Source organism: Asterias rubens, chromosome 17, assembly GCF_902459465.1.
Source record: "Asterias rubens chromosome 17, eAstRub1.3, whole genome shotgun sequence".
In the NCBI taxonomy this organism is placed as follows: Eukaryota; Metazoa; Echinodermata; class Asteroidea; order Forcipulatida; family Asteriidae; genus Asterias; species Asterias rubens.
Genome location: NC_047078.1, coordinates 10,845,831 through 10,870,687, shown reverse-complemented (window position 1 = coordinate 10,870,687; position 24,857 = coordinate 10,845,831). Strand labels below are relative to the sequence as shown.

The 24,857-nt window shown below is 38.5% G+C and overlaps 2 protein-coding genes across 2 annotated transcripts in view; one reads left to right on the top strand and one right to left on the bottom strand.

The window, feature by feature from the left end:
• The first annotated feature begins 1,348 nt into the window (after window positions 1-1,348).
• LOC117301802 (monocarboxylate transporter 12-like) lies at window positions 1,349-4,999 on the top strand. The gene is made up of 4 exons (XM_033785807.1): window positions 1,349-1,885; window positions 2,653-2,839; window positions 3,230-4,045; window positions 4,649-4,999. Exons 1-4 carry the CDS (start codon window positions 1,349-1,351, stop codon window positions 4,762-4,764), a joined length of 1,656 nt encoding a protein of 551 aa, XP_033641698.1. The 3' UTR covers window positions 4,765-4,999.
• Window positions 5,000-6,862: 1,863 nt separating this feature from the next.
• The window catches only part of LOC117301800, a 32,083-nt gene continuing 14,088 nt past the window's right edge, over window positions 6,863-24,857 (bottom strand). The window contains exons 10-35 of the mRNA XM_033785806.1: window positions 23,969-24,298; window positions 23,431-23,535; window positions 22,624-22,716; window positions 21,959-22,219; window positions 21,201-21,575; window positions 20,745-21,092; window positions 19,910-20,263; window positions 18,971-19,327; window positions 18,295-18,636; window positions 17,565-17,921; window positions 16,461-16,814; window positions 15,684-15,827; window positions 15,300-15,416; window positions 14,665-14,840; window positions 13,611-13,657; window positions 13,063-13,204; window positions 12,490-12,596; window positions 11,661-11,754; window positions 11,084-11,234; window positions 10,532-10,598; window positions 10,025-10,091; window positions 9,474-9,559; window positions 8,921-9,047; window positions 8,279-8,320; window positions 8,081-8,162; window positions 6,863-7,248 (exon numbers count right to left, since the gene is read on the bottom strand). Coding sequence (XP_033641697.1) covers window positions 7,184-7,248; window positions 8,081-8,162; window positions 8,279-8,320; window positions 8,921-9,047; window positions 9,474-9,559; window positions 10,025-10,091; window positions 10,532-10,598; window positions 11,084-11,234; window positions 11,661-11,754; window positions 12,490-12,596; window positions 13,063-13,204; window positions 13,611-13,657; window positions 14,665-14,840; window positions 15,300-15,416; window positions 15,684-15,827; window positions 16,461-16,814; window positions 17,565-17,921; window positions 18,295-18,636; window positions 18,971-19,327; window positions 19,910-20,263; window positions 20,745-21,092; window positions 21,201-21,575; window positions 21,959-22,219; window positions 22,624-22,716; window positions 23,431-23,535; window positions 23,969-24,298 — 4,790 coding nt within the window. The 3' untranslated portion in view covers window positions 6,863-7,183. The remainder of the gene's footprint in view (window positions 7,249-8,080; window positions 8,163-8,278; window positions 8,321-8,920; window positions 9,048-9,473; window positions 9,560-10,024; window positions 10,092-10,531; window positions 10,599-11,083; window positions 11,235-11,660; window positions 11,755-12,489; window positions 12,597-13,062; window positions 13,205-13,610; window positions 13,658-14,664; window positions 14,841-15,299; window positions 15,417-15,683; window positions 15,828-16,460; window positions 16,815-17,564; window positions 17,922-18,294; window positions 18,637-18,970; window positions 19,328-19,909; window positions 20,264-20,744; window positions 21,093-21,200; window positions 21,576-21,958; window positions 22,220-22,623; window positions 22,717-23,430; window positions 23,536-23,968; window positions 24,299-24,857) is intronic.

Here is a 24,857-nt window from a genome sequence, read left to right as displayed (position 1 = left end):
GTGACAAGGGTGTTTTCTTCTTTCATTATTATCTCGCAACTTTTTTCACAGGTTTGTTATTTTATGCATATGTTGAGATAAACCAACTGTAAAGACTAGTCTTTGACAATTACCAATAGTGTCCACTGCCTTTACACCTATACCAATACGAAGCATTTGAAAGGCGATGGGCGCGCCGATGTACATACCTTTCATCTCCCCTCCCCCTTCCCCAACAACAACAATAATACAAAATTACTGGTTACGGGCCAACGACACCGCTACTGTCGCCGGTTCAGTGACATAACCAGACGTTTTCATTTGAAAGAAGGTAGGGGGAGTTGGGGTGGGGTGGGGGTTAGCTGGGGCAACGCTATAATAGATCTTTATCATGCTGCCTCCATCTTGGTCATGTTCATCGTATCGAATAACAATGAGGAATGCCAATAATCATTTTGCAAATAGGAACCAGACTATTTTGTTCTTACAGCCTCGGTTTGGTAACATTAATATCAATGGGAGAATTTCAATCCTGCTGCACCATGATAAAGGTCTATTGGGGGAGGGGAATGTGCTAAACAATTTTGTTTGCATTTTTGCATCTTAAAGTGATGGAATGGAGCTTGAAGTGCAATTAAAAGCAGCGGACACTATTGGTAATTACTCAAAGTAACTATTAGCATAAAATCTTACTTGGTAACGAGTAATGGGGAGAGGTTAGTAGTTTGGGGAGAGGTTGATAGTATAAATATTGTGAGAAACGGTTCCCTCTGAAGTGACGTAGTTTTCGAGAAAGAAGTAATTTTCCACGAATTTGATTTCGAGACCTCAGATTTAGAATTTGAGGTCTCGAAATCAAGCATCTGAAAGCACACAACTTCGTGTGACCATGGTGCGACAAGGGTGTTTTTTCTTTCATTAATATCTCGCAACTTTGACGACCGATTAAGCTCAAATTTGTACAGGTTTGTTATTTTATGCATATGTTGAGATAAACCAACTGTAAAGACTAGACAATTACCAATAATGTCTTTAATTAGAAACGTATTATATGTTTTACCGAGAAAATCTTTTTTTGTTTTGCCTTAAGCACATAACGGTCATCTGCTGTATGCACAATTGTCGGTCATGCCCTGTGTCCGATCGGATTTAACTGATAAATGATGATCTCAGGGACAATGGTCGCAAATGTGCTGATGTTTATCTAATGCATTTAATGAATGCACTGTCAAAATGTTTAGACAGTGATGTAAGCACACTATCTCTCTGGTGTTTCATTTTTGTTGTGGGAATGCTATGTTCAGCAGTGCCGAAACTAACATCAACTACAAGGTTTCCCAATTCTTCCATTGGAATTACATGAGGGAACATGGACTATGAACGGATTCCTATGCATGATGTAGACGATGACATCTTACTGGACGAGGCCTCACAATATTATGGGGTCGCACCACATGAGGTTTCACCAGTTGAGGTTTCACTAGTTGAGATTTCACCAGTTGAGTTACCACCAGTTGAGTTACCACCAGTTGAGTTACCACCAGTTGAGTTAGCACCAGTTGAGGTCTCACCAGTTGAGGTCTCACCAGTTGAGGTCTCACTACATGAGGTCCCATCTGTTGAGGTCTCACCAGTTAAGGTCCCACTCCATGCGATCTCACCAGTTAATACCTCACCCTCATTACATGAGGTCTCACCACATGAGGTCTTGCAAGATAAGGTATCTGGAAAAGACGGGGGTCGGTCTGGATGGATAGCTGTGTTTTCGCTCTGGATGCAGGCGTTTATCTGGACAGGGTTATTTAAAGGTCTTGGTCTAATGTTACCGATATTACAGCAACAGTTCGACACTAATGGTGCCATTATCGGCTGGATGGTTGGAATGATCGGTGCTATGATAGGATTCGTAGGTTAGTTTACAACTTCCCTCCCCTAAACATTGATCCAATGGTATAGACTGTCGGACTTGCAATCACAAGTTTATGGGCTCCATAGCCAATTGCGCATTTTTACAATGACTAGAACATGTATTGTCGTTTAGTTACTGAAAAACAATTTCTTGTTTGCAATAGACGTTAAGATTGAATGTTTTCTTCCTTTGAGCTGTGCCCAAATCGTGCGTGCATGGATTCCAGGCTATTCGACTCTTATGAACATATTTTGTCAGGTCGAACGTTACAGCCATTTTGAGAAACGGTGGACACAACAGTATAATGCACTAAGGGTTAGGTGAAGTTGTCTGTATACACAAACCAAACAGTGCACTCCTATAGGAAACTATCAGGACGCTTGGTGGCAGTAGACTTATCAGGTAAACACATTGTTCTTGGTAATATGCGCATGCTCAGAATTACGTAAACAATGACGATTTACCTGGTAAATTTGCTGCCAGTTAGCGTTACAAAATCTCCAATCGTGTCCACCTCAACAAGCTATTGGTCTATAGTACTGTTGAAGTCCTGCCGGGGAAACATCAAAGCCTACTACTAATGGACCGATCCGGCCTCTCAATCAAACTGTGCGCGTTCACCCATTTGACCAATCACAGCAATGATTGTGGTCGGACAAACTCGGTCATGCCTGCGCGTATATTTGGCACGCGCGGAAGAATCGTGCAGAATGTCATTGGGAGTGCTTGTACACGTGTCTTGCTCACGTGCGCGGTGGGCGGAGCTTAGTGGAAAGCCGGAAAAGTCCACTGTCTTTGTTGTTACAGGTCCATTTTCAGGAGCAATTGGACGAACGTTTGGGACCGGAGTTGCTTGCATCATCTGTGGAACAGCGGTTGGTTTTTCAGCAATACTTGCATCCATTACAGCTAATGCTCTCCAAATGGCCATTATTTTAACGTTATTTTTAGGTAAGAAATGTAATCAAGGAGACAATTCTGAAAATCATTTGCTTGTTTTGTTTCATAAGTTGGAATTTTCTTTGCATAAATGGATGACTGTCATACGGGGTATAGGGGGTGTTAAATTGACACCATGGGCGTTCTCACATTAGTTACCAAAGAGAGAATCAAATTTAACGGCACAAAAATAACACTAACTTCTGGGAAATTAAATTGGCCTTGTTTTTAATCACACAGATGTTATTTTTGTTTTCTCTTTTATTTAACAACACGCACGGTGTTAACGTTAACACCCCAGTTTTGCAGTATGTTACCACTAATACTCTACTTATTGTAAACTGTGTTTGAAAGATGCAATCCTTCTTTTATAAGACTTTGTTTGACTTTATTTGTTTTAAGGACCTAGTCTTGGTATTCCTGACATCCTTCTCAAAGAAGCCGTGGGTCGTCGTTTTGATAAGAACTATGTGACAGCTCTCTGCATTGGGAAGACAGGTACATCTTTCGGGATGCTGCTCTTGACTCCTCTATCGCAGCTGTTCTTAGATACCTATGGATGGAGGGGAACATTACTCCTTCTTGGTGGCCTCTCATTTCATCTAACCGTGTGTGGCGCCCTCATGATTTCAACAGACAACAAAACACTGCAAACTACCCACCGATCAGCTAACGCGACCTTACAAAACCCGACAGCTAATACAACCCTCCGTGATCGATGTAGTGCTGTGTGGAAAAGTGCAGTTCAGAATCTGGACGTGAAACTGCTCCTGAATTTACGTTACTGGTCAGTTACGTTTATGCTCTGCTGCTCACAGTTAAGCTTCGACATGTGGATCGTGTACTTTGTTTCCATGGTTCAGACCAAAGGGTTTTCAGCAGAAGATGCAGCAACGTTTGTGACGGTTGCTGGTGTTGGGCATTTACTGGCTAGAGCAAGCCAGGGCTTCATACTGGACCGATGGGTGAAATCTTACAGCATCCCAATGGCGATTTTGTTCTCTACGGCCGGTGCAATGTTCTTCGCAACGCCTTGGCTGAACTTGTACTGGGAACTGATGCTGTCAGCAGTGCTTGTTTTGTTTTCCGTTGGTGCTGTTTTGTGTCTTTTTGAAGTTCTTTTTAAGCAGATCCTCGGAGTGGAATTGCTGACCGGAGCACTTGGATGGGCTGGGATAACAATTGCTGTACTGAGGTTTACCTTAGTATTTATACCAGGTAAGTGCAGTAGCAGAATGTGGTGTGGTCACTATTATACAAAAATAATATGGTTTGAATGAGGGCGCCCGGTAAAGAGCAAAATAGCACCTAGCACGTGATGATAAATGGACCAGTAAGAACTCGACTCTCGGTCATGAATATGTATGAGGTATAATAATTGAATATACCCTACCCCTGATCAGTGTGTTATTGCGCATCAAATGACTTCCGTATTCTGGAGTTTTCGTTGAGAACTTGTCTTGCTATGTATTCTACTGACACACTTACAAGTAAATTTCTGAACTCGGGAGACTATTAAGACCTGAAAAAACTGTTCTGATGAATAGTTAAAACTACAACATGTTGGTAGAGGTTATTGGATATGACATTTATACTTCAAAATCTCAAAACCCATGCGCATTTATGAAGGTTGTACACTTCTTACGACTTGTACAAGTTTTGATTCTGTGTTGTGTTGTGTAACAGATAAACGCTGTCATGTTGTTGATTTTGTTGATCCATCAGATTCTATGATCTTTGAACCTTAATAAAAACTAGCGTACAAGTATAACTTGACATCATACATGTTTTATTTAACTTCATTTATTTATATATGAACAGGTTTGATGTACGATCTCTCTGGTAGCTACAACGGTGCATTTATCTTTCTCGGTGTCATGCAATCTCTATGCTTGATTCCACTTGGTTGTCTCAAGTATTTCAAGATCATCCAATAGGTGGAATCTTTTCTTTAAAACATGTTACGTGTATTAAATATTGGACAATAAGTGTAAGATCATCCAATAGCTGGAATGTTTTCTTTAAAACATGTTGTGTATTAAATAATGGACTGTACTGAATATTGGGCTATACGTGTAAGATCATCCAATAGGTAAAACATTTTCTATAAAAAATTGTACGTGTAGTAAATATTAAAGCCATTGGACCCTTTCGGTAAACAGTATTAATAAAAAAAAAAAAAAAAAAAAAAAAAAAAGGTCCAAGGTCCACACTTCGTGTATCACGACTTATATATAAAATAACAAACCTGTGAAAATTTAGGCTCAATCGGTCATCGGAGTCGGGCGAAAATAACGGGAAAACCCACCCTTGTTTCCACACGTTTCGCCCTGTCATGACATGTGTTTAAAATAAATTCGTAATTCTCGATGTCGAGAATTGATATTGTTTTGATGTTTTCTCAAAAAGTAAAGCATCTCATGGAATAATATTTCAAGAGAAGTCTTTCACCATTACCTTCTGTAAACCCTGTAAATTATTTGTAAATCTGTGAACCTTTATTTTTTTTACTGTACCGAAAGTGTCCAATGGCTTTAAACTTTGTGCTGTTTCATTGGAAAACATTGATATAAAGTATGCCTTGCAGACTGAATCAAGTCTAATGTTTGTTTTTCTCTGTAGGCAGTGTAACTATTTGTTTGGATAAAATAATGTGAATAAAGATCAACTGTTATCTGCATAATAAATTTATCAACATTCTTCAGAATACACAGTGTTATAAATGTAATCACTTCCCAATGGCCCATACATCAATGTTCTACAGTAACAATATTATAACAGAGATCATGAATTTTAATTCACATATTTTAATTTATTTGTTCATTATACCTTTTTAATTTAACAAGATGTTTCACTCGACGAAAACCGGGGAAAAATTGTTAAAATCACACTCCGCTGATCATAAACCGTCAGCTGAATAGGTTCCTTGGAACGCTAGGTGGCAGCAGACCCACCAGCTAAATTTACATAGACCTTATCGCAAATACCAATGCGCAAGCGCAGACTATTGAATGAGGTGCATTGTGGGATAGATATGGATCAAATTTGGATACCAGCAAGACCACAATGCACCTAATTCCAAGCTTTACGCGCGCGCCCCGGTATTTGCGAAAAGGTCTATTGTTAATGCTGTTCTGAGCATGGGCACATTACCGATCTGAGTAAGTTTGCTGCCACCTAGCGTCACAGTAGTCATAGAGCCCGTCAACGGCATAAAAAGCACATTCTCTATAGTTTTACTTGCATTGTACTTGAATTACCTTTCTTGGCGCATTCTCTAACTGGTCTTGTTCAATCACAACAGCTTATTATGTAAAACTATTACTCAAAATAGAAATTGAAAACATTTAACAAATAATGGTAAAAGGTGAGTAAGTTAAAAACATAATATTAAAAACATCAAGGCAATCTCGCGTCAAAGTTTAGAACCGATTGCACCGTCTGGAGTTGTTAAAATGTCATAGAACTGTTAGTACAAATTAATATTATGTTTTTAAAAAAGGCACAGAGATACACATTTGGTATTTTAAATAGTTCCATTGCCTTAATCCATTATAAGTGGAGATTTAAACAAAAAAACTAACCTGTGAGCATTTCATTTCAAATAATGGTAGCGTTTTTGAGATATTGCAGAAAATCTGGGGAAATGTCCACTCCGTAATCCGTTTTTGAAATACACAATCTCTGTAACGTTTCATGCTGAAACGTTTCTCAGATTGATTTTCTTAAAATATTTATCCCCAAGACCATGTTTCCATCCAGGGCAATATTTATCAAAATGCTAAACATTGTCAACAGCTGAAGTGCTTTTTTAACAAAGTAAGTTTGTATGGTCAATTTGTTGGAGTTTAGGTAGACCAACAGTTTTATTTTCTCCCAATCTGTACTTGGAATCTCCCTGTTACATTTCAGGAGGATTAAAGATTCTCTGTCTTTCCAGAAATACAAACAGGTTTGGACCAAATCTGGACTGCTGTTTTCTTTTATTTATGACCGCTCCACTTTTTTACACTCGGCTGTGTAAACATGCTTAGCAAACAATTAAAGGTAAAACGTTTAATATTATTATAAATTTTAGCAAATTCTCAATTAAAGTGAAAAAAAGATGAAAAGGTGCGAAACAAGACAATTAAATTAAATTGAAGTGCGTAAAAATTATTTCAGTGCGAATGAAAAAAAAAATACACGAAACGGCCCAAGGCCTCTTTTTAAGAGCTCAACATCCTTACAACTTTTTGTAAACGTCGCCTTCGATTAACTTTTGTTGGTCAAATGAGAACCAATGTTTAAATTAACGATCTTACATAATATCCAAGGCGGGGTTAAAGCTTCAACTATAATGCCTTCGCATTCTCCTCAAAGTGATTTGTGCCCACTTTCCTTAGTCCACGTTGAAGTCGGCTCCATGGTGGTTTGCTTGCCTATAAAGGAAAACAGCGAACCAGAACTCATTTTCATTAAGCATATTCAAAACTCGCTAGAAGCACAGCATTTTTTTTGGCTTAGCAAAAAATAGGTAACAAGCCAAAATACCATACAGTTTTTATTTTCGTGACTGGAACCACTCAATTCTTGTGTAGCGACGACATTTGCTGAGCAAAATTATCTGCTTAAAAGCTTAATGAAACTGAGCCTCGGACACAGATGATGACTCACAACGACGCAGGCTTTGCGAAATGGCAAGCAACGAGATGTAATTTGGGGGAACTGTTCTTGTACGCTTGTTTTACAAAATGGTAGACTAAAGAGGTATTCGTGATGAACTGATTCATGCACAGTTTGGCATAAAACGGCAAATTAAATGCAGACATTTAAGAAATGCTTCGAAAATGGCTATAAACGGGCACATCCTTTTTATTTGTCAACTTGCACCTGTTATCTCCATGTAGTTACTCTTACAAACAGTGGTTTTAATTGGATCAAGCACAGGCCAGTGGTAAAACTGAATGCCCCAGGAAAAGTAACTGACTACCCATCGCAGGTTTATGAGTTAGCAAGGTAAATCAATGTCAACACACTCGTTCAGTGGAAAAGATGTTCATGTGTGTACTTTCCAAGTTGTTTTGGTGGCCAAACTCAAAAACTCTTTTGGAGCATTCGCACAGTACAAACATCTTGATGTTAAGATGCTTGAAGCTTGTTTGAACAAACGATATGAACAAGATAACTCAAAATGTCCATTTACTTATAGGGTTAGTGAGAAGCAATGACTTGATAGCTATTAAGAGAGTTAATAATCCAAAGAGTACTTACTGGTCAGAGTGAAAGACGTTGAGTCTTGAGGGATACTGACGGTCTCCACCTTGGAGGATCGAGATTTGAATGAATTCATCACCTGTTCAATAAATTAACAAATTTAATAATATCATTAAATATTTTTCAGTCAGGTATTTTGCATATAAATCTCGAAACGTTGCACAGGAAACCACAGCACGAGAACTAAAAACCTACCTCTTGGTCGAAAACACACTGTCCAAGAAACACGAAGACTCCCTGGAGAAAACAAAATCAAAATGATATAAATACATTAAAAAGCAACAATCTAAACAAGATGCAAAAATCACATTTCAGGCGACAGTAACTTCTATATGAAAGATAAAATGAGTATTTGACGTCCCACAATTCCTTGGCTATACAATAAAAATACGGCTGTAAAGCTTCACAAACGGTCTCAATTATTGGGTCATTATGTTCATTATGTTTTGAAAAAATACAACTCCATTCTTATGGACAGTTACTTACCCCCTCCCCCAACCAAAATAAAAATAAGATCTGGAATGGGCAAGGAAATAATTTGGCGATTAAAAGTCCTTGGCTATAGGCCTACAATGAATTTTCTAAGTATACTGCTGTGAAGCTTCACAAACGGTCTCAATTGTTTGGTCTCAAAAGTTCATGACTGTTCTGATTCATTACAGCTTCATACTTTTGGACAGTTATTGCACCCCCCCACCGAAAAAAAGGGGGAAAAAGACAAGAATATTATTCGTCGACATTGAAAATATTTAAAACAAAATTGTTTTGACAAAATGCCCTGAACAATATCATTAGGTTGATAACACGAACTCAGAGAAAAAGTGACAGGGACTATACCTGGAAACTGTTAAAGAGTACAAATGCATAAGCAAAGACGACAGTTTCTTTCCCGGTGTAGAAGAGTCCAAGAACCCACGGTAATCCCAGAAGAGGCTCCAGAACGATGGCAAGTCGAAGTCCAGATCTACAATAGAAACATAACTTAGTTTACAAGGTGAGATTTTATGATGAAAAACTATGAAATTAGGATCTAGATCTAACAATGCAATGGTGGTATGTCCACCTGTTGATTCTGACGAGCTTCTGTGAACAGTAGCCTCAGTTATTGAGATGCCAACAATACAGAGCGAATAGTTATGATAACATCACTTCAAATGCTTTATGCTATGTAAAGTTGCTGTATAAGGCTTTTGACCAAAAGTCTCCATTTACATTAATTTATTAGTGATTACCAAACTAATACCTTTCCTGAACTGTTGTCCCCCATTGATGAATAAATGTTTTGTACAAATGATTACTACGCGTTCAATTTAATACCTTCATCAAAGAACCCTAGAGAGTTCACTGGCACAAAAATAGTTTTGTAAGCCAAATTGTTGAAATCACTTACTTTAACTTCTTTGCATCACTTTTTTTTTTGTTAGCCTTCAGCGAGAAGAAAATGGAGACCAGCCTTATCAAGATAAAAGTATTAACCTGAAAGAAACATACAAGTGTGTTTAAATACTGGAACACCTGTAAAGACACTTTCGTCTCTGTTCTATATGACGAGATTAAACAAGTAAATACAATACTTATTCGAGCACCAGATTAAAGCAGTCACGATGCCTTTCAGATAGTCTAGAGAGTGTAATTCACCAAATCCAGGTGGGATATGTTAATAACTTGCTTGGATGGTGTCATCAGGTGTGTCAGTCAATATTATATTACTATATCACAGACCAAGGTTTGTCTGTGTGCGAGGCAATATGGAATTCCCTTTATAGACAGCGGAGTAGTCTATGTTACAACAAATCCAGCGGATAAACGACCCTGCCTTGGCCACCCAAGCTTTCAGCTATGTTTCTGAAGCTATTCACTTAGAATTCAGGGAAAATTTTATTTAAACTTTAAATTCAGTAGTAACAAGGAATAGAAGATAATGTTAGAGACTACACTCACAAGTATGATGGTTATAACTGGAGCAAGGAATGCCCAGACAAATCCGTCATCATATGATAACCAGCATCTGTTACAAAAAAATAAAAACTCATCAGACAAAAGGGGTCAGACAGAATACGTAAAATTACTCCAACTCGCAGCATGCCTGTTTAGAGCCTAGTACTGATGACGTCAAAGTGTGTTACCACTTTGCTGAAGAACAGGGTAGCATTGTTTCTCTGTTCAACTGATGCCTCCATTTTATTTTTCTCAGCCTCATTTAATAGTTTTGTTTATTGGTTATTCCTTAAAAAAACCTGTTTGTACTCTGTTTTCATGAAGTATGGAAATAAGTATAAGTTTTGAATTGAAAAAAAGAGAAAAAAAAACAGTACACACCAATACAACACTCCAGCCAAGCAGTAAAATATGATGCCACCAGTATAGGGGGCATTGAATTGAACTATAAGATCAAAATTTTGTTCTTTCAAACTGATACTTTATCATACTTTAATTAAGCAAAATTACCTGTCATTACCAGCATAGCCTCCGAAATTCACAGCAGCTGAGATAACCACAACACCAAGTGGGAAACCTGTGGTAATAATGATTGAGATATTATACTCGAACATTTTAAGATCCTGCATCCGATTTCACGAAACGCTAGGATTAATCCTATCTCGAGTTAGGACGAGTAACTCGTCCTAAATTAGGATTAATCTTAAGGTCTGCATGCTACAGTCCTAAGATTAATCTTAAGTTAGGAAGAGTTTGGTGAAATCGACGGCTGGTATGTTTCTGTTTGAAGTTCATTTAGAAAAAAAAATCAAACTTAAGCAGCAGCACCAACAGCATGTTTAGTGAGTGATTTCTTTTTTCAACAAAGGTAATACATTTCAGAAAAATCGAAAGATATTCATTGATATTGAATTATTTTAAAACTCATTGCCAGTCCATTTTCTCTTGTCTTATTGGGCCGGTAAACCAGCTCCATAGCTAATTTTACTAAACAGATTCTGGTTGTGGTGATGTTAGACAACGTGTTTGTTGGAAGGAGTCGAGCTTTAGGACAATATTCACCCCAGCCAATGAGAAGCCAAATGGGAAGTCGAATTCTCCATGGGAATGTTGGGTTGACTTTGATGTACAGAAAGGCGCCCTCTAGCGCCATCCAAGTGAAAGCAGCCAGCAAGAAGAAGTGAAGCAAGATGGCGACTAAGGTGCAGCCAACCTGAATTTGGCAAAGTTAGGCAAAGTTACAAATTTGCATTAAGACGATTATTATACACACTGATCAGATAGAAAGCATAATCGTAACAATTGATTGGAAACCTCCCCCCCCCCCCCCGGGAGATTCTGTCCCAACATTTGTCGATTATGTGTTCAAAGGTCTTCTGACAGCGCCCTCTTTCGAATCCTCCAACTCCACCACAAGTTTGTTTTCCATATGGGAACAAAAACTCTGCAGACCTAGGCCGTTCCCTTTGACACAGGCACATGAGCCACATTTAGTTTCTTAAATTTCACAAAACATGTCTAGCCCGTTTTATGAAGTAAAATAAAAATAAAAATAAGTAATTAACCAAATAATTGGCACAACAAGTTCAAGTGAGTTTCCGGTCCTAGGTTGGCAAACTTATTTATGAAAGAGTCTTACCACATTTTGGGTGTCGATAAAAAAGAAGATAAAATCAGAGACCATCAATGCAAAGGCTAAGTTAGCGTGGGTTACTATCCGGATGCTCGTCAGTCTGTTATAAATAACAAAAAAAAAAAACGACAAATATGACGACCATCAGTTAATGAGATCAAACAAACAATCTAATCAAACAAACTAACAAATAATTTGTAAACCATTCTGTATCTCTGTTTGGAAGTGATACATTATCCAAATCATTTTATTTCGAAAGACAGTTTTCTCAGTCTAATTTACAACAGCTGACAAAGTACATTAAAATCTCCTGAAAATATCCTCACTAAATTTTACCCACTTCTCTCATGAGAGAGCCCTCTTGTGGTAGTTTATGAGGTCAATATTAGCCTGAACATCCGACGTCACAGATCGAGTTTTTTCCAATCCAGATTGGAAAACTATGGAAAGCCATTAGTGCAAATCAAGAAAAGATCGCTATTTTTTGTAACAATTGAACAAAATTTGTTTATTTTGTTTAAAACAAAACAACTAATTGTGAGAGGTATTTATTTAATTGAAAGTTGCAGAAAATGTTGAATTAACTTTGTTAAAGCATCTGTTTTTACAATTAAGTGTTTTACTAACATTCGGCCGACCGTGCCAACCAAGGCGGTATGTTTATCAACAAAAGAAAGATCTATTACGCGAGGTCTGCTGTTGGGCCCACGCCGTGATCACCTTTGACCTCTAATTATTTCACATGGCCTTCATGAGATTCACAGTTAAATCTAACGTTATAAGTGTGTACATAAAACAATACCTTATCGACTGTATTCTTTCTGACTATACTTACCGAAGCAATGTGTATGCCATCAAAGTCACAGCAAGACACACAATGGAGAGTGCTAGTCCGATTTTAGTTAGGACATCCAACATGTACGTGTCAAACGTTTCCTCAACCTGCACAAACACAATTTGAAGTGAGATGGAATGTGAGACTTTGTAACGCTAGGTGGCAGCATTTTTAAATGCTCACTTATTGTATTACACAACTCTGAGCATGCATCCGAGAGAGGGCGTGAAGATCAAACAAACAAATGTTGATGCTGACCCAACAATTTTACAAATTCTCAACCTCGTAACATTTGTTTTTGTTTTCTTATTTAATATTATTACTTTTTCTCATGATTGACAAAGTATAGTCATTATAGTATTATCCAATGACGTCAGTGATCGACCCTGTGGTAAATTGTAAATTGTAAGCATAATTAAACCAACTTGACATGATGTACCGCGAGTTCGTTACACCAATCATCCACTTTTGAACACTGACATCTCGGGCAAACAATTTTTCAAGTCACAGGCTGCATGTTCACATTTGTTGTATTCATTAAAAATTCATCATAAGTTTTCTGTCTTCACTTACCTCACCAAGACGCAGCAAGACAGCGAAATGTGTGAGGTGATCACAACTGCATGTTATGTTAACGCTGCCATTGCCTTTGCTCCAATAAGAGTTATCGTACCCGTTGGAATTCAAAATAACACACCCATCAGTTGCCCAATCACTGCATGAAAGAAGTAGACAAAACAAGTTACATGACCATAACATATACATTTGTACAGATTTAATTCATTCATTTGTTCGTGCAGGCAGGCTTTTAAAACATCAAAAACACACAGCAACAAAAACTAGAAATATATGATTGAAATACATTAGGAAAACAATTAGAGACGTATCAAAAAATAGAAAGCAAACAGATGACTCCGGATTGCCCAAAAGCGAACCAAACCCTTTAGGTTTACAAATAAGACTTTTAAGTCGGCCGTCATAAAGGGGGACATTTTAGAAATAAAAATGAACCATGAAAAACTGTAGGCCTACATCATGATTTTCACCAAGAAGTTTATTTTATCACTGAATGCAAGAATATTTGTTTGTGTATGGCCATGCATAAAGTGTAACCAACTTACTTGTCCATTCCTGAACTAAACGAACATACCGGCTCGTACCCAGGCATCTGCAAAAAGCAATTTGATGATTAAATTAAAAAGTTATAGATGATGTGACCTGTGCAACACACGTTAACAAAAGAGCCACAGAGCATGGACTTCCTGTGGGCATGATTTGTACACAGCCCAATGGAAGAAAACATAGTGTCTTATATTTTATTGAGATTGCACTGTCTAACACTCTTACCCCTATCACCTGTTGATATTATGAAAGGGGGGCACATCTCAAAACCTAACAAGCTTTTACTTTCATAAACCTAGGACTTATTTTTAAACTGCAACTTTCCGATAGGACCAGTGTAGTACATTGCCTGCCAGAATACCCAAAGAATGCACAAGGTCAAACTTATTGTAAACAAATTTCACATGGTCTACACTTCCATCTGAATAATGGCGATTACCCCATGTTTATCCCATAACAACGTGTGTAGATAAACTAAGTATTATACATAAATGGTGGTCAAATGAAGGCTGCTCATAGGCCCATCCTGTGTGCGTATTGTGTTGTCATTGTTTCAACATCGTTCTATCTCTGACATGTAGCTGTAGACACGTCAAAGTATAATAAGGTCATTTGTTCAGCCTTGTGCTATAAAAATTTTTCAGGGGAAGAGAGCTGAAGTTGAACATGAATGATTGAGTACGCCCGTTTTCTAACAGTGGCTTGGTTTTCTAATAAAACATACTTTCACCAACAATACCAATTCACATTGCCAACTGCTACAGCTTTATGGCTCCCTTTGGAGTTTTGACAGTTTTGAAGAGCGTTTATATTTTCATCACTATGCACAACCCCCAATGCCATCATTTGTTTGTCAGATAAAATAACAATGTGCAATTACACCTTGTTTGCTCAGATCAATTGTTGTCGGGTAAAAAAATACTCCAAAAGATAACACGAGATAACACATAACTCGAGAAAGTACCAAGTATTTACCACACATCAGTGTAAGGGGAAAACCAATTACATTCTTTATCTCCGATGCAAGACTAACAATTTATAAGATCAACTTACCCCCTGAACGGGAAATGTTAAGCTAACATGTGCATTACTGAAGTCGGTGATTTTAGACCCCTGTTCGTTAAACACAGTCACTTCGATAATTCTGCTCCCGAAAGTCAGAGGTTTTTCTACACCGTTTGACCCTGAGAAATTACTGCTCGACTTGTAGACGCTTATGACAACGATCGCTTAAAAAACAAAAGAGAGTAATTAAAAAGTTGAAGGAAATCATATCGAGCAAGAAATATAAGTTGTGCACATTACAGCAAAGCTCCACTAAAAGTACCGTAAGGGGTTCAAATTAAACATCATTTTTATCCGGCAACTCGCACCCGTTATCTTCATGCAATTCTTTTTCCAGACGGTTGCCTTGGTTAAATCATGCACAAACCATTAGGGCTGCGCTGCTAACTGGAAAAGGAAGAGTAACTGCTCATCCATTGAGTTTAATGACCAAACCACATCCACTAGGTGAAAGTGTGTTTAATTTGTTTGGTTTCCAAATTCTGAAATTCTCTCATAGTGCTTTCTCGTAATGATGTTCCCTTGTCCCTCTCGTGCTTCCATAATTTCACAGCAGGTCATAGACCACATCTCAACGATTCAGTGATTTTTTTGTATTATTAGAAGCGAGATTTATAACTTACAGTTACCATCCGACGATTCAATACTTGGTATTTTGACGGAATAGACCTGATTGTCGAGTTCCGTATCAATATTGGCGTATTCACCTGCCTCAGTGTTCATGACAAAGACTGTTACAACTGTGGAACAAATATATCAATCGTCCTACTATTAGTTTGATAGGTGCAGTAGAGAGTAAACATACATTTGCTACAGTATAATGAGTTATTACTCTGAATACAAATTTCCAGGGATTCCCGTTGGGGTCTCAGCGGGATTCTTCGGGGGATTCCGCTGGGATCCAAGTGGGATTTCGATGGGGTTTTGCCAGATTGTTTTTGCAGTATCTTAATTACATTTTCCTCACAAACATTTTCCTCACAAACCTTTCCATTGCCATCACAAACCTTTTTCCTCCTCTTTGTAGGTTTTCGAAGCCCCACAGATATCTCTGTCACGATCTGTTGTTTCCAAGTTCTTGAAAACATGAAGGTCATTTGAGTCAGTGACGTTATCACTTGAGTGGAATATTCCTCCGTTTGAAAAACCTGCTGCGTATGTTAACACAGATAAGAAAATCATGAGGCATAAAGAATGTTGTCCAAACTGGCGATTGTTAAACATGCCGACATTGACACAAACAATGCTGTGCTTTGAGCACCGTTTTTAGATAAGACTAAACCAAGCGTTGACTCTCACGTAGGGACTTAAAGAGGCCCATGACGATAACATGTTGACAACTCAGGTCTGTGGTATTTTATAGGGATTTGCACCGTCATAAAATTGTGCACCGTCATTAAATTTTGTTTGAAAACAGCTTATCATTGAAAGTTTAGTTTTGCTTTTCTAAAATTCTTAACTTGGTTTGTAGACAAAGACACCAGAGGTTAGAGGTCAGTCAAAAACAAAATGGGAAAAAAGGAAAGCCCCTAGAGTTATTGATAATAGTTATGACTAAAACACACATCGTTCTGCAGGATGGAACTTGTATACCTGTTACTGTAACAAAATAAGCTACTGAAAATATTGGCATATGACATGTTTGACTCACGGAACACAAGCTTTGTATTACAACACTCTTGTTGTAGTTACATTATGCATTTGGCATTGAACAAATTTTTTTTAAAAGAAATGCTGTACTGTTAGCCAAAATTAACTGAATCTGACATTATTGTTTATACAACCTTGAACGGTAAAATTAGCCCAATAACTCATGGAACTATTATCCGCAGAGGTCGATCTGCACACTATAGTGGAGTCACCATAACCTCGTTCCCGGTAGTCTGATATCTCCAACATAGATGAACGTACACAAGGCGACACTTGCGTCTCTTGTATGTGCACTCCGGTCTCGGGTAAGCTGAGCAAGGCTTTCTGCAATCGGCAAGCTGGCTGATAAACTTCCCACCTGAACCCCAAAACGTTTGAATCAGTGCTTGCATTACACGCAAGGCGAAGGTATGATTGATCAAATCCTTTAATGACTTCGGTCAGACTGAGGCCTTCCGAAGTGCTTTTTAGACTTGCGTCAACCGCTCCTGTTAGGGGAAAAAACACACACATTGTATTTGATCTGACTAAACAGACATTTCTATACATTAATTACTTCATCGATCAATTTTGAGCACTGAGTAAAAATGTTTAAAAAAGAAGAAAAAAGATACATATATAAAAAGAGAGAGAGAGTAGCATATGATGAGTAGTTTGCACCTTCCTGTTGTGCAATTTGCACACGATTGTGAAGCTTTTTCAACTGAAGTAAAATTTGCCCTCATTTTGGATCAGAGCAGTAACAAGCCAGTAGTAGTAGGAGAGCAGTTTGTGACCCATGTGGAACAAATTGCACCTGATTGTGGAACTTTTTTTTTTTTACCGATTATGGAGTACGGAAACGGGAGTAGTTTGTACCTTCAGGTGAAGCAATTTGCATCAAACTGTGGAGCTCTTTCAACTGACTGATAAGCAATTAGTTCCTTAATTTCTGAACAAGCGAGTAATAGTAGGAGAGCAGTTTGCACCCTATGTGGAGCAAATTGCACCCGATTGTGGAGCAGTTTGTACCCAATGGTGGAACAAAGCATCACGAAAATAAGAGAAGAGCGTAGTAGAACGTGAGTAGTTTGCAAAACTACAATACCTCAGCAAGTAAAATTTTCAGGGAAGCTTTCTAACACCACTATCTTCAAACTATGTAAGTTTAATGTAATTCTGTGGACATTGTGTTTTTTGTCCTACAAGAAGTACACAGACCCTTTGAATAAGAAAGAGCATTCTATTGTTCAACATACCTGTAATTGTTAAATTTATGGAGCAATTCGTGCCTGTCCAGGGGTCAAAAGTGGAACAGGTGATAACTGACCAATCAAATCCTTCATTGGAATAATTCGTCATCGTAAACGTAGAGTTCTGCATATACTCTGACAACCGTCCCTTCTGTGCGTTTATTCTAATACTTGCTTCTAAGTCGACAACATCCAAGTGACCACACTTTGACCGAGTGACATGCCACGAGTGGGATATGTTTGCGTTGCCTTGCACTGTGCATACGAACTGACCATCTGACGTATTTGCAGTAGCATCCAACTGTACGAGTTCCAATGAAGTGCAGTTCATTTCTTCAATGTTTTGGACTTCCACTTTCTCCACTGAAAAAAATAAACAGTTCATTGCTAAAACACGTTTTCTTCTTAATTATGAAAGCTATCATTGCGGTCCCAAACAGGGTTGGATGAGATCACACAACTTGACAGGTTGCGGTCTAAAACATGACTAAATGAGATCACAAGACTTGGCATGTAAATAAGCACAAAAATAAGCACTCATTTTCCTGTACGATAACGTAGAGAAACGAAACAGCAGAAGAATTTAACACGAACATCGTAGACATCGACAATCAACACAAGTAGTTTAAGCCCTAAACTTCATATCTTTATACCCATCAGCAACAACAATGAAACTTAGAAACCTACATAAAAATAATGGTAGCACACATTGAAATCTCAAAACAAACAATGATACCTGAAGGGAGAGTGAAATTGGCTGAATGATTGTTAGTGTTAGCAGGGATCGAGGTTGTACACATGACAACTGAGCCTGCATATCTGTGTTCGAGGTGATTCAAAATGGTTAACGTTGACGAAAAAACGCACGATGACACCCTGTTCCTTTCAATAATCACATCACTGTAAGTATCGTTGATCACCAATGACGTCAGGTTTGAAGTGCAGACTCGCCATTCAATTGATGAGCCAATGGCAGTACACAAAAGCTGCTTATTTGACCGATTGACCCCTTGGTTGATCTCTACGAGGCTGTCGATCTTTACTACCTGTATTGCGATGTCTTCATTAGTCTCGTTCTCTGGAGATTGAAGGGAGCAAACAACATTATTTAGGAGGAAGAAGCTATAAGTAATTAGTAAACTTGTGGATAAAACAATGCGTTAATCTCCTTGTGGTAGTGTTGGCTCTTAAAAGAGCCGTTGTGGTCTCTGTTATTATTCGAGTAGGATTTGAAACTTTGCATGTTGGAGTATAATCAACCGGTTCTGAAACAACCGATTCTTTTCAGAACCAATAATAATCAAAGAGATTTACACACTGCATACCTCAATTTTATTTAGAGTACGGTATAAACATAGTACGTTGTTACTATTATAGTTGGAGACAGTGCGAGTGTCATTATGGAAACTTACCTGAGATAGTAAAGTTTGCCGAATAATTTGCAGATTGTCGAGTATTAAACGTCGAACACTCTATAATAGCACCATTGTACCCTACTTGTAGATAGCTAAATATAGTTAGTGTCGACGTCTGAAGACAAGACGAGAGTTCTTTATTCTCAATGGTAACACCCTCTTTTCTGTTAATCTTGAAATTCTCCCAAATACCGCATCTTGACTGGTAGACTCGCCACAGAATGGTCGGGTTTCTTCTAATTGAACTTGTACACTGTAGATGCAGATTTGAACCATTCACTCCCACAGGCAGTTGTGCCAGTCTATGAATATCAATATGCGTATTTGATAATGGATCTGCCGTAGATTGATATTCTGTAAGGCAATAACAGAAGTTAGGCAATCAGGTTGAAATAACTTAAATAGTTATTTGACTTATTAACAAACTTACACACAAACTGGTATTTGTAAGCACTTATAATACCAAGTACTTTCACAGGTCTTTTGAAAACATTCCACAAGCATGTTACTCGAGAGGGATTCGAACCTCAGTGTTTAACATACATCGGTATGAAAACATTATTTCTTAAGTTGGTGGTCTAGTAAAAAAAAAACAATGCATATCAACACAATTAATACATTATTTAGTTATGTTTATTTACCATTACATTGAACTTTTGATGTCAAGACAATACATAGAGAAAACTTGGTTTTGATAAGGTTTGATTTTTTGTGCGTTGATTCCATACCATTTTCAGAAAATATCCCAAGTAAATAGAAAGTAAAAAATAAATTCAAAAGCTAATAATTATTATATAATAAGTATACAAAATTAATATATTTTTAAAGCAAATAACAAACTAGAAATGATACTATGTGAAAGAGGGGGGCGAAAGCATGAGGCGAAACAGCGAAACAAGGACAAGAGGGAACAAAACGAACACTGACGAATCTTACCCTGTATCGTAATTTTTTTGTAAGATGATTTCGAGATTCTAGTGGCACTTGCTCTGCACTTTATAACTGCGCCATGATAACCACGTTCAGCATAGTCCGAGATAGTCAATGTAGATGTCTTCAGGCATGGTGATGTAGCACGATCCTCTACCAACACACCAAGTTCTGTCATTTGATGTAGAGTGTTCCAAACATCACACAGAGGGAAATAGACGTGCCAAGCTATGGACGGGCCGGAGGATGCACTTGCTGTGCAGGAGAGCCGAAGGTCAAGTTGGCTGATGTTTTCTGTTAAGTGTTCTAGACTATGAAGTTCGACAGTCCAGTCTTCAATTTGTTCATCGCTCTGAATTTCTACAAGAATCAAATGCGTTCATTAATCTAAATCACTTGAGCAAATCTATGCGTGTGCTTAGTCTTTATTTTAACAAATGTTTACCAAGTTCTTCACAGTGTTTATAAGCCACTATGATCACAGAAACCTAAGAGGATGATGAATGAACTTATCGCACGCCGAAATGATGTTAAAAGTAGGAGTTTGTGTATCCGGGTATCAGACAAATTAATGTGTCAACTTCCACTACTATTGTCTGTACACAAACTGTGCCATTTTCGAACACCTTTCGCGCATTGTGTGTCCAATTAGCTTCGAAAATTATATACAGGCGCAAAACTTATAGTTCGTAAAATAGTGCGGAATGTGTAGTACGCAATACATTAAATACATTAACATATTTATAAATACATTTTTTTTTAGGAAAGACAGCTAGGCCCTATAGGTTCAGGGGATGAATTTGTATTTTAAAATGGGAATGGTCCATTAAATGATGCCTACCTGGCGTACTGAAGTTTACTTCCACATGGTCGTTGCCTGGTGTGGAAGCTGAACACACCACCTCAGCGCCACTGTAACCTCGCTCACGGTAGTTCGTTATCGTAAGGACAGACACCTCAACACAATGTGACACATTACGCTGCTCTATAGAGACTCCATCCTTCATTTCGCTCCGCAACAAACGCTCCCAAATACCACATTTGGAGTGATAGACTCGCCAAGCAATGGTCGGACCGCTGACGGCATTTGCTGTACATCGGAGCTGTATATCCGAAGAATTAGTGGCCGTTGGCACATGTGTTAGATCGACATTCAACGTCCAGTCTTCAGTACTGATTCCAAAGTTATCTGTAATATAAACGGTATCAAGCGGGAGAAATTAAGAAATCTTATTTTGGCATTAATATTGATGGGTTAATAAACTATAACAATCCTATTTTCTTAAATTATAATCACCTGGGATCACTAAGTGAGCCGAATCCGATGCGGCATCGAATGGTGTTTGGGTTGAACAAAAGATGGCCGAACCCCCATAACCTCGTTCCCGGAAGTTGAAAATAGTCAGGGTAGACATTTTGTCACAGAATGGTTTCTCCTCCTCTTCAATACGTGTACCAGCATCTGTATGGTTACTTAAATTCTCCCAAGCTTTGCATCTTGGTCGATAGACCTGCCAAGTGATGAACGACGCAACAACCGCACTGACCTTACACTGGATCTTGACATCTGATTGGTCAATTAATGGCGAGAGTGATTCCAATAGCTTAATTTTTAGCCTGCTTTCTTGAAGTAGAACATGAGAGTCGTCTTCTGAACTTAGTTTGAAAGTGCCTAAAACAAACAAGTTTTAACAAAAATGTTCAATTGTTTTTCACAAACACAATTTGCGTGATGATGTGTTCAGTTGGTCGAAAGTAGTTGTTGTATACAAAAGCCGTTCCGACACGACAGGTAAAATTCATTGTCGTGGTAACGTACGAATGCTCAGAACTATGTTAACAAAAGACCTTATCGCAAATACCAATGCGCAAGCGCAGACTGTTGAATGAGGTGCATTGTGGGATATATATGGATCAAATTTGGATACCAGCTAGACCACAATGCACCTAATTCCAAGCTTTACGCGCGCGCCCCGGTATTTGCGAAAAGGTCTATGGAAATTTTCCTAGTAAGTCTGCTGCCACCTAGCGTTCCAAATTCTCAAATTCACTCACCTGTGGTTGTATTAGGGTAACGTTCCCATGTATACTCCACCAACGACACCTCAGCGAGCTGCAAAACTGCCTCGGTAGAGCCCGGATAAGAAGGATCGATGTCTATGCTCACCCATCTTGCCATCACAGGCGGATCACACTGGAAGACGTTTATGGCACCAGCATAGCTCTGAGCCGACGTGGCTGGTTTACCGCATTGCTGATTGTTAAAGTAGTTCGAGGAAAGTCCGGCTCGGGCTGTTGCTCCGATAAAGCGGGGGCCTTCAAGATGGCAACAACATTAATAAAAACATTTTTGTTTGAAAGTCCACCAAATGTTGGTTCACTTGTAATCTTATTATGTTTCTTTGTTGTTGTTATAACAGTATAATATTGAAATAGTGCGAGGCATTCACAATGACAATGCAAAAGAGGACAAAATAGAAACTGGGTGTTTTGGGGGAAACAGAGAACAGAAGAAATTTTAAAACTTATCAAGTTTTGTAACTCCATAACTTATTTAAGCCCTGATGAATATGTACTGGGGACGAAGATTTCTCCATGACATCGGACAAAATGTTGGTGTTTTTTCTCAGCATTAATACTTAGTCGAAGGTTATCAGTTTCAAAATATTTTGTTAGTCATCAAATCGATCGCGTGAAAAGAATGACACACATGCACTTACCGCAACATTGTGTCCTGAGTTGAACTGTAATTTTGCCCAACACGTGTTCACCGCCCAAGTCAAGTTTCCACCATGGATGAGGGTCTTGAAACCCTAATACACGGAAAAAAATCACAAAACAAAATAAACCTATGCAGTGTGTATCTAGCTGTAGGTCAGTCCCGTATCACTAACCACTCCATTTCTGACATGGTTTTACAGGGCATTGAGACACTAGGCAGCCACCAAGAGACTGTTCGTTTGAGCAGGGAGAAACTCTGTTGGATCAGGCGCCTTCAGACCATTCAACCCAAGGTCTGAACGTCCAAGCCAAGAAAGAAATGACTAATAAACCTTTTAATTTGCTGTCTCCCTTTTCTTTCAGATATTCCCCTTTTTAGCCCGCCTCATTCACTAATTATTTACTTTTCCCCCTCTTCCCAACCTTTATATCGTTCTTTGTGTTTCCATTTTCTTGGTCAAACAAGACTCTTCCCTTCAACCTCCATAATTTGTGTCTCCCTATTCATTGTTAAAGCCCACCCCTTGCTTGTTCTGCTTGTTTTCTTACTCCATTCATGTATTTGCACTTCACTGCTTATGTTACACTTCTGTTCATGTTTGTTGTCATAGGCTTCGAGAAAGACTCTGCTAGGGTCGAAACGTCAGGCCATGAACTATTTTTTTTGCAAAGGTTTTTATGCTAACAAATATTTTGAGTAATTACCAATATCGTTAAGTGCCTTTCAACCAATGTATGACGGATCTCAGACATGAGTCAATGTAAAGTAGACGCTTCGAAAACTATGCCTCATGTGAAATCCTTACCCGTATGACTGAAAGATGCTTGACTGCCATCTATAGCTTTCTGTGGCGGAAATAGATTGCTGTAAGTGGTACTCTGTGACGTAGACATTCCAGTCAGAGAAAGAGCTTAGATGTAAAAAATGAAAATGAAAGGAATTTCAACCAAAACCTCTGATTTTGTTAAAGGTCGTTTGCTAAGTTTTTTATGTGCCAATCATCATTCAAGTTACATATAGTTAAAATTATGATACGTCGCTTATTTTCAACATTGCAATTACGACACCATGACTAAATAAGTCCCAGCTAGAAAGTGTATGCAATCTTACCATGAACACTTTTGAGACTGCTACGGTCCCATTTGCATTGCTTAAATGCGTAAAGGAAACCAACTAATACACTGTTGCAAATGACGTCATTTGAGTAGGACGCCCTCACTTAAAGGTCAAAAGAAAGTTGGTCATTGGCCAATCTCGTTCGCCGCATCGTCATTTTACCTCTCAGATGGTGGCTTGATTAGGTCAATGCATAAGGTACGTTCGTTAATGTAATCAATGCTTACTTTGACTGGTTAAGAAGCTAGCTGTTTTGTTATGAGATGCATCCTGATTGGAAGCCAAACACATGACCACCGAGCCGCTGATTAATCGCTCCAAATAGTTGAGTATTGTCAAGGTAGACGTCCGGACACAAGACGATACATTGCTCTGTTCTATGACTATTCTATCGTCTGTCCCGTTTTGGAGGGTTTCCCAGACGTCGCACTGTGAGTGATAGATTCGCCATGCAATTTCTAGACCTGAACTTGCACTAGCTGTGCACACGAGCCGGAGATGTGATTGGTCAATTCCTCTGGTCACTTCGTTGAGGCTGCGAACTTTTGGAGACCAATCTGGGTTAAGAGAAAATACATGCTGGTGAATTGTCTGGCGTAGAAATCTCATTGCATCAGCCCGGCTATGGTGAAAGCATACCGGAATAGATTAGTTTCGTCCAATGATGTAAAACATTTGTAATGAAGACAAAATCAACAAAATGAAGTAGACTATTTTGAGGATTTTAATCGAGTTAGAAAAGGGCAACAAATCGTAAAAGCTATTCCATTGGCTTCAGTGATTTCTTGTAGAAAAAAGTAGACACTACGTTTGCGCACAAAGTTTTTGCGACTTGATAAACTCCCGGAAATTTAATTCAAAATAACATTGAGATACAAGTCAAAACTATTACGCTGAAATCGGATACCAGTAATTTATCTGACATGCAGAAATTATCTCAAAATATTGAGATATAAGTCCTCATTATGACTTGTTTGCAATGTCACTTTGATGCTCTTTTGCTTTCAGACGGACACGTGATAGGTCTAGACCTTAAACAGGACACAAACAATCATGGCGCAACCAGACGTGCAATCGGGGAACTCCACTACTGCCCCTCCTTTGTTTGTAGGAGCT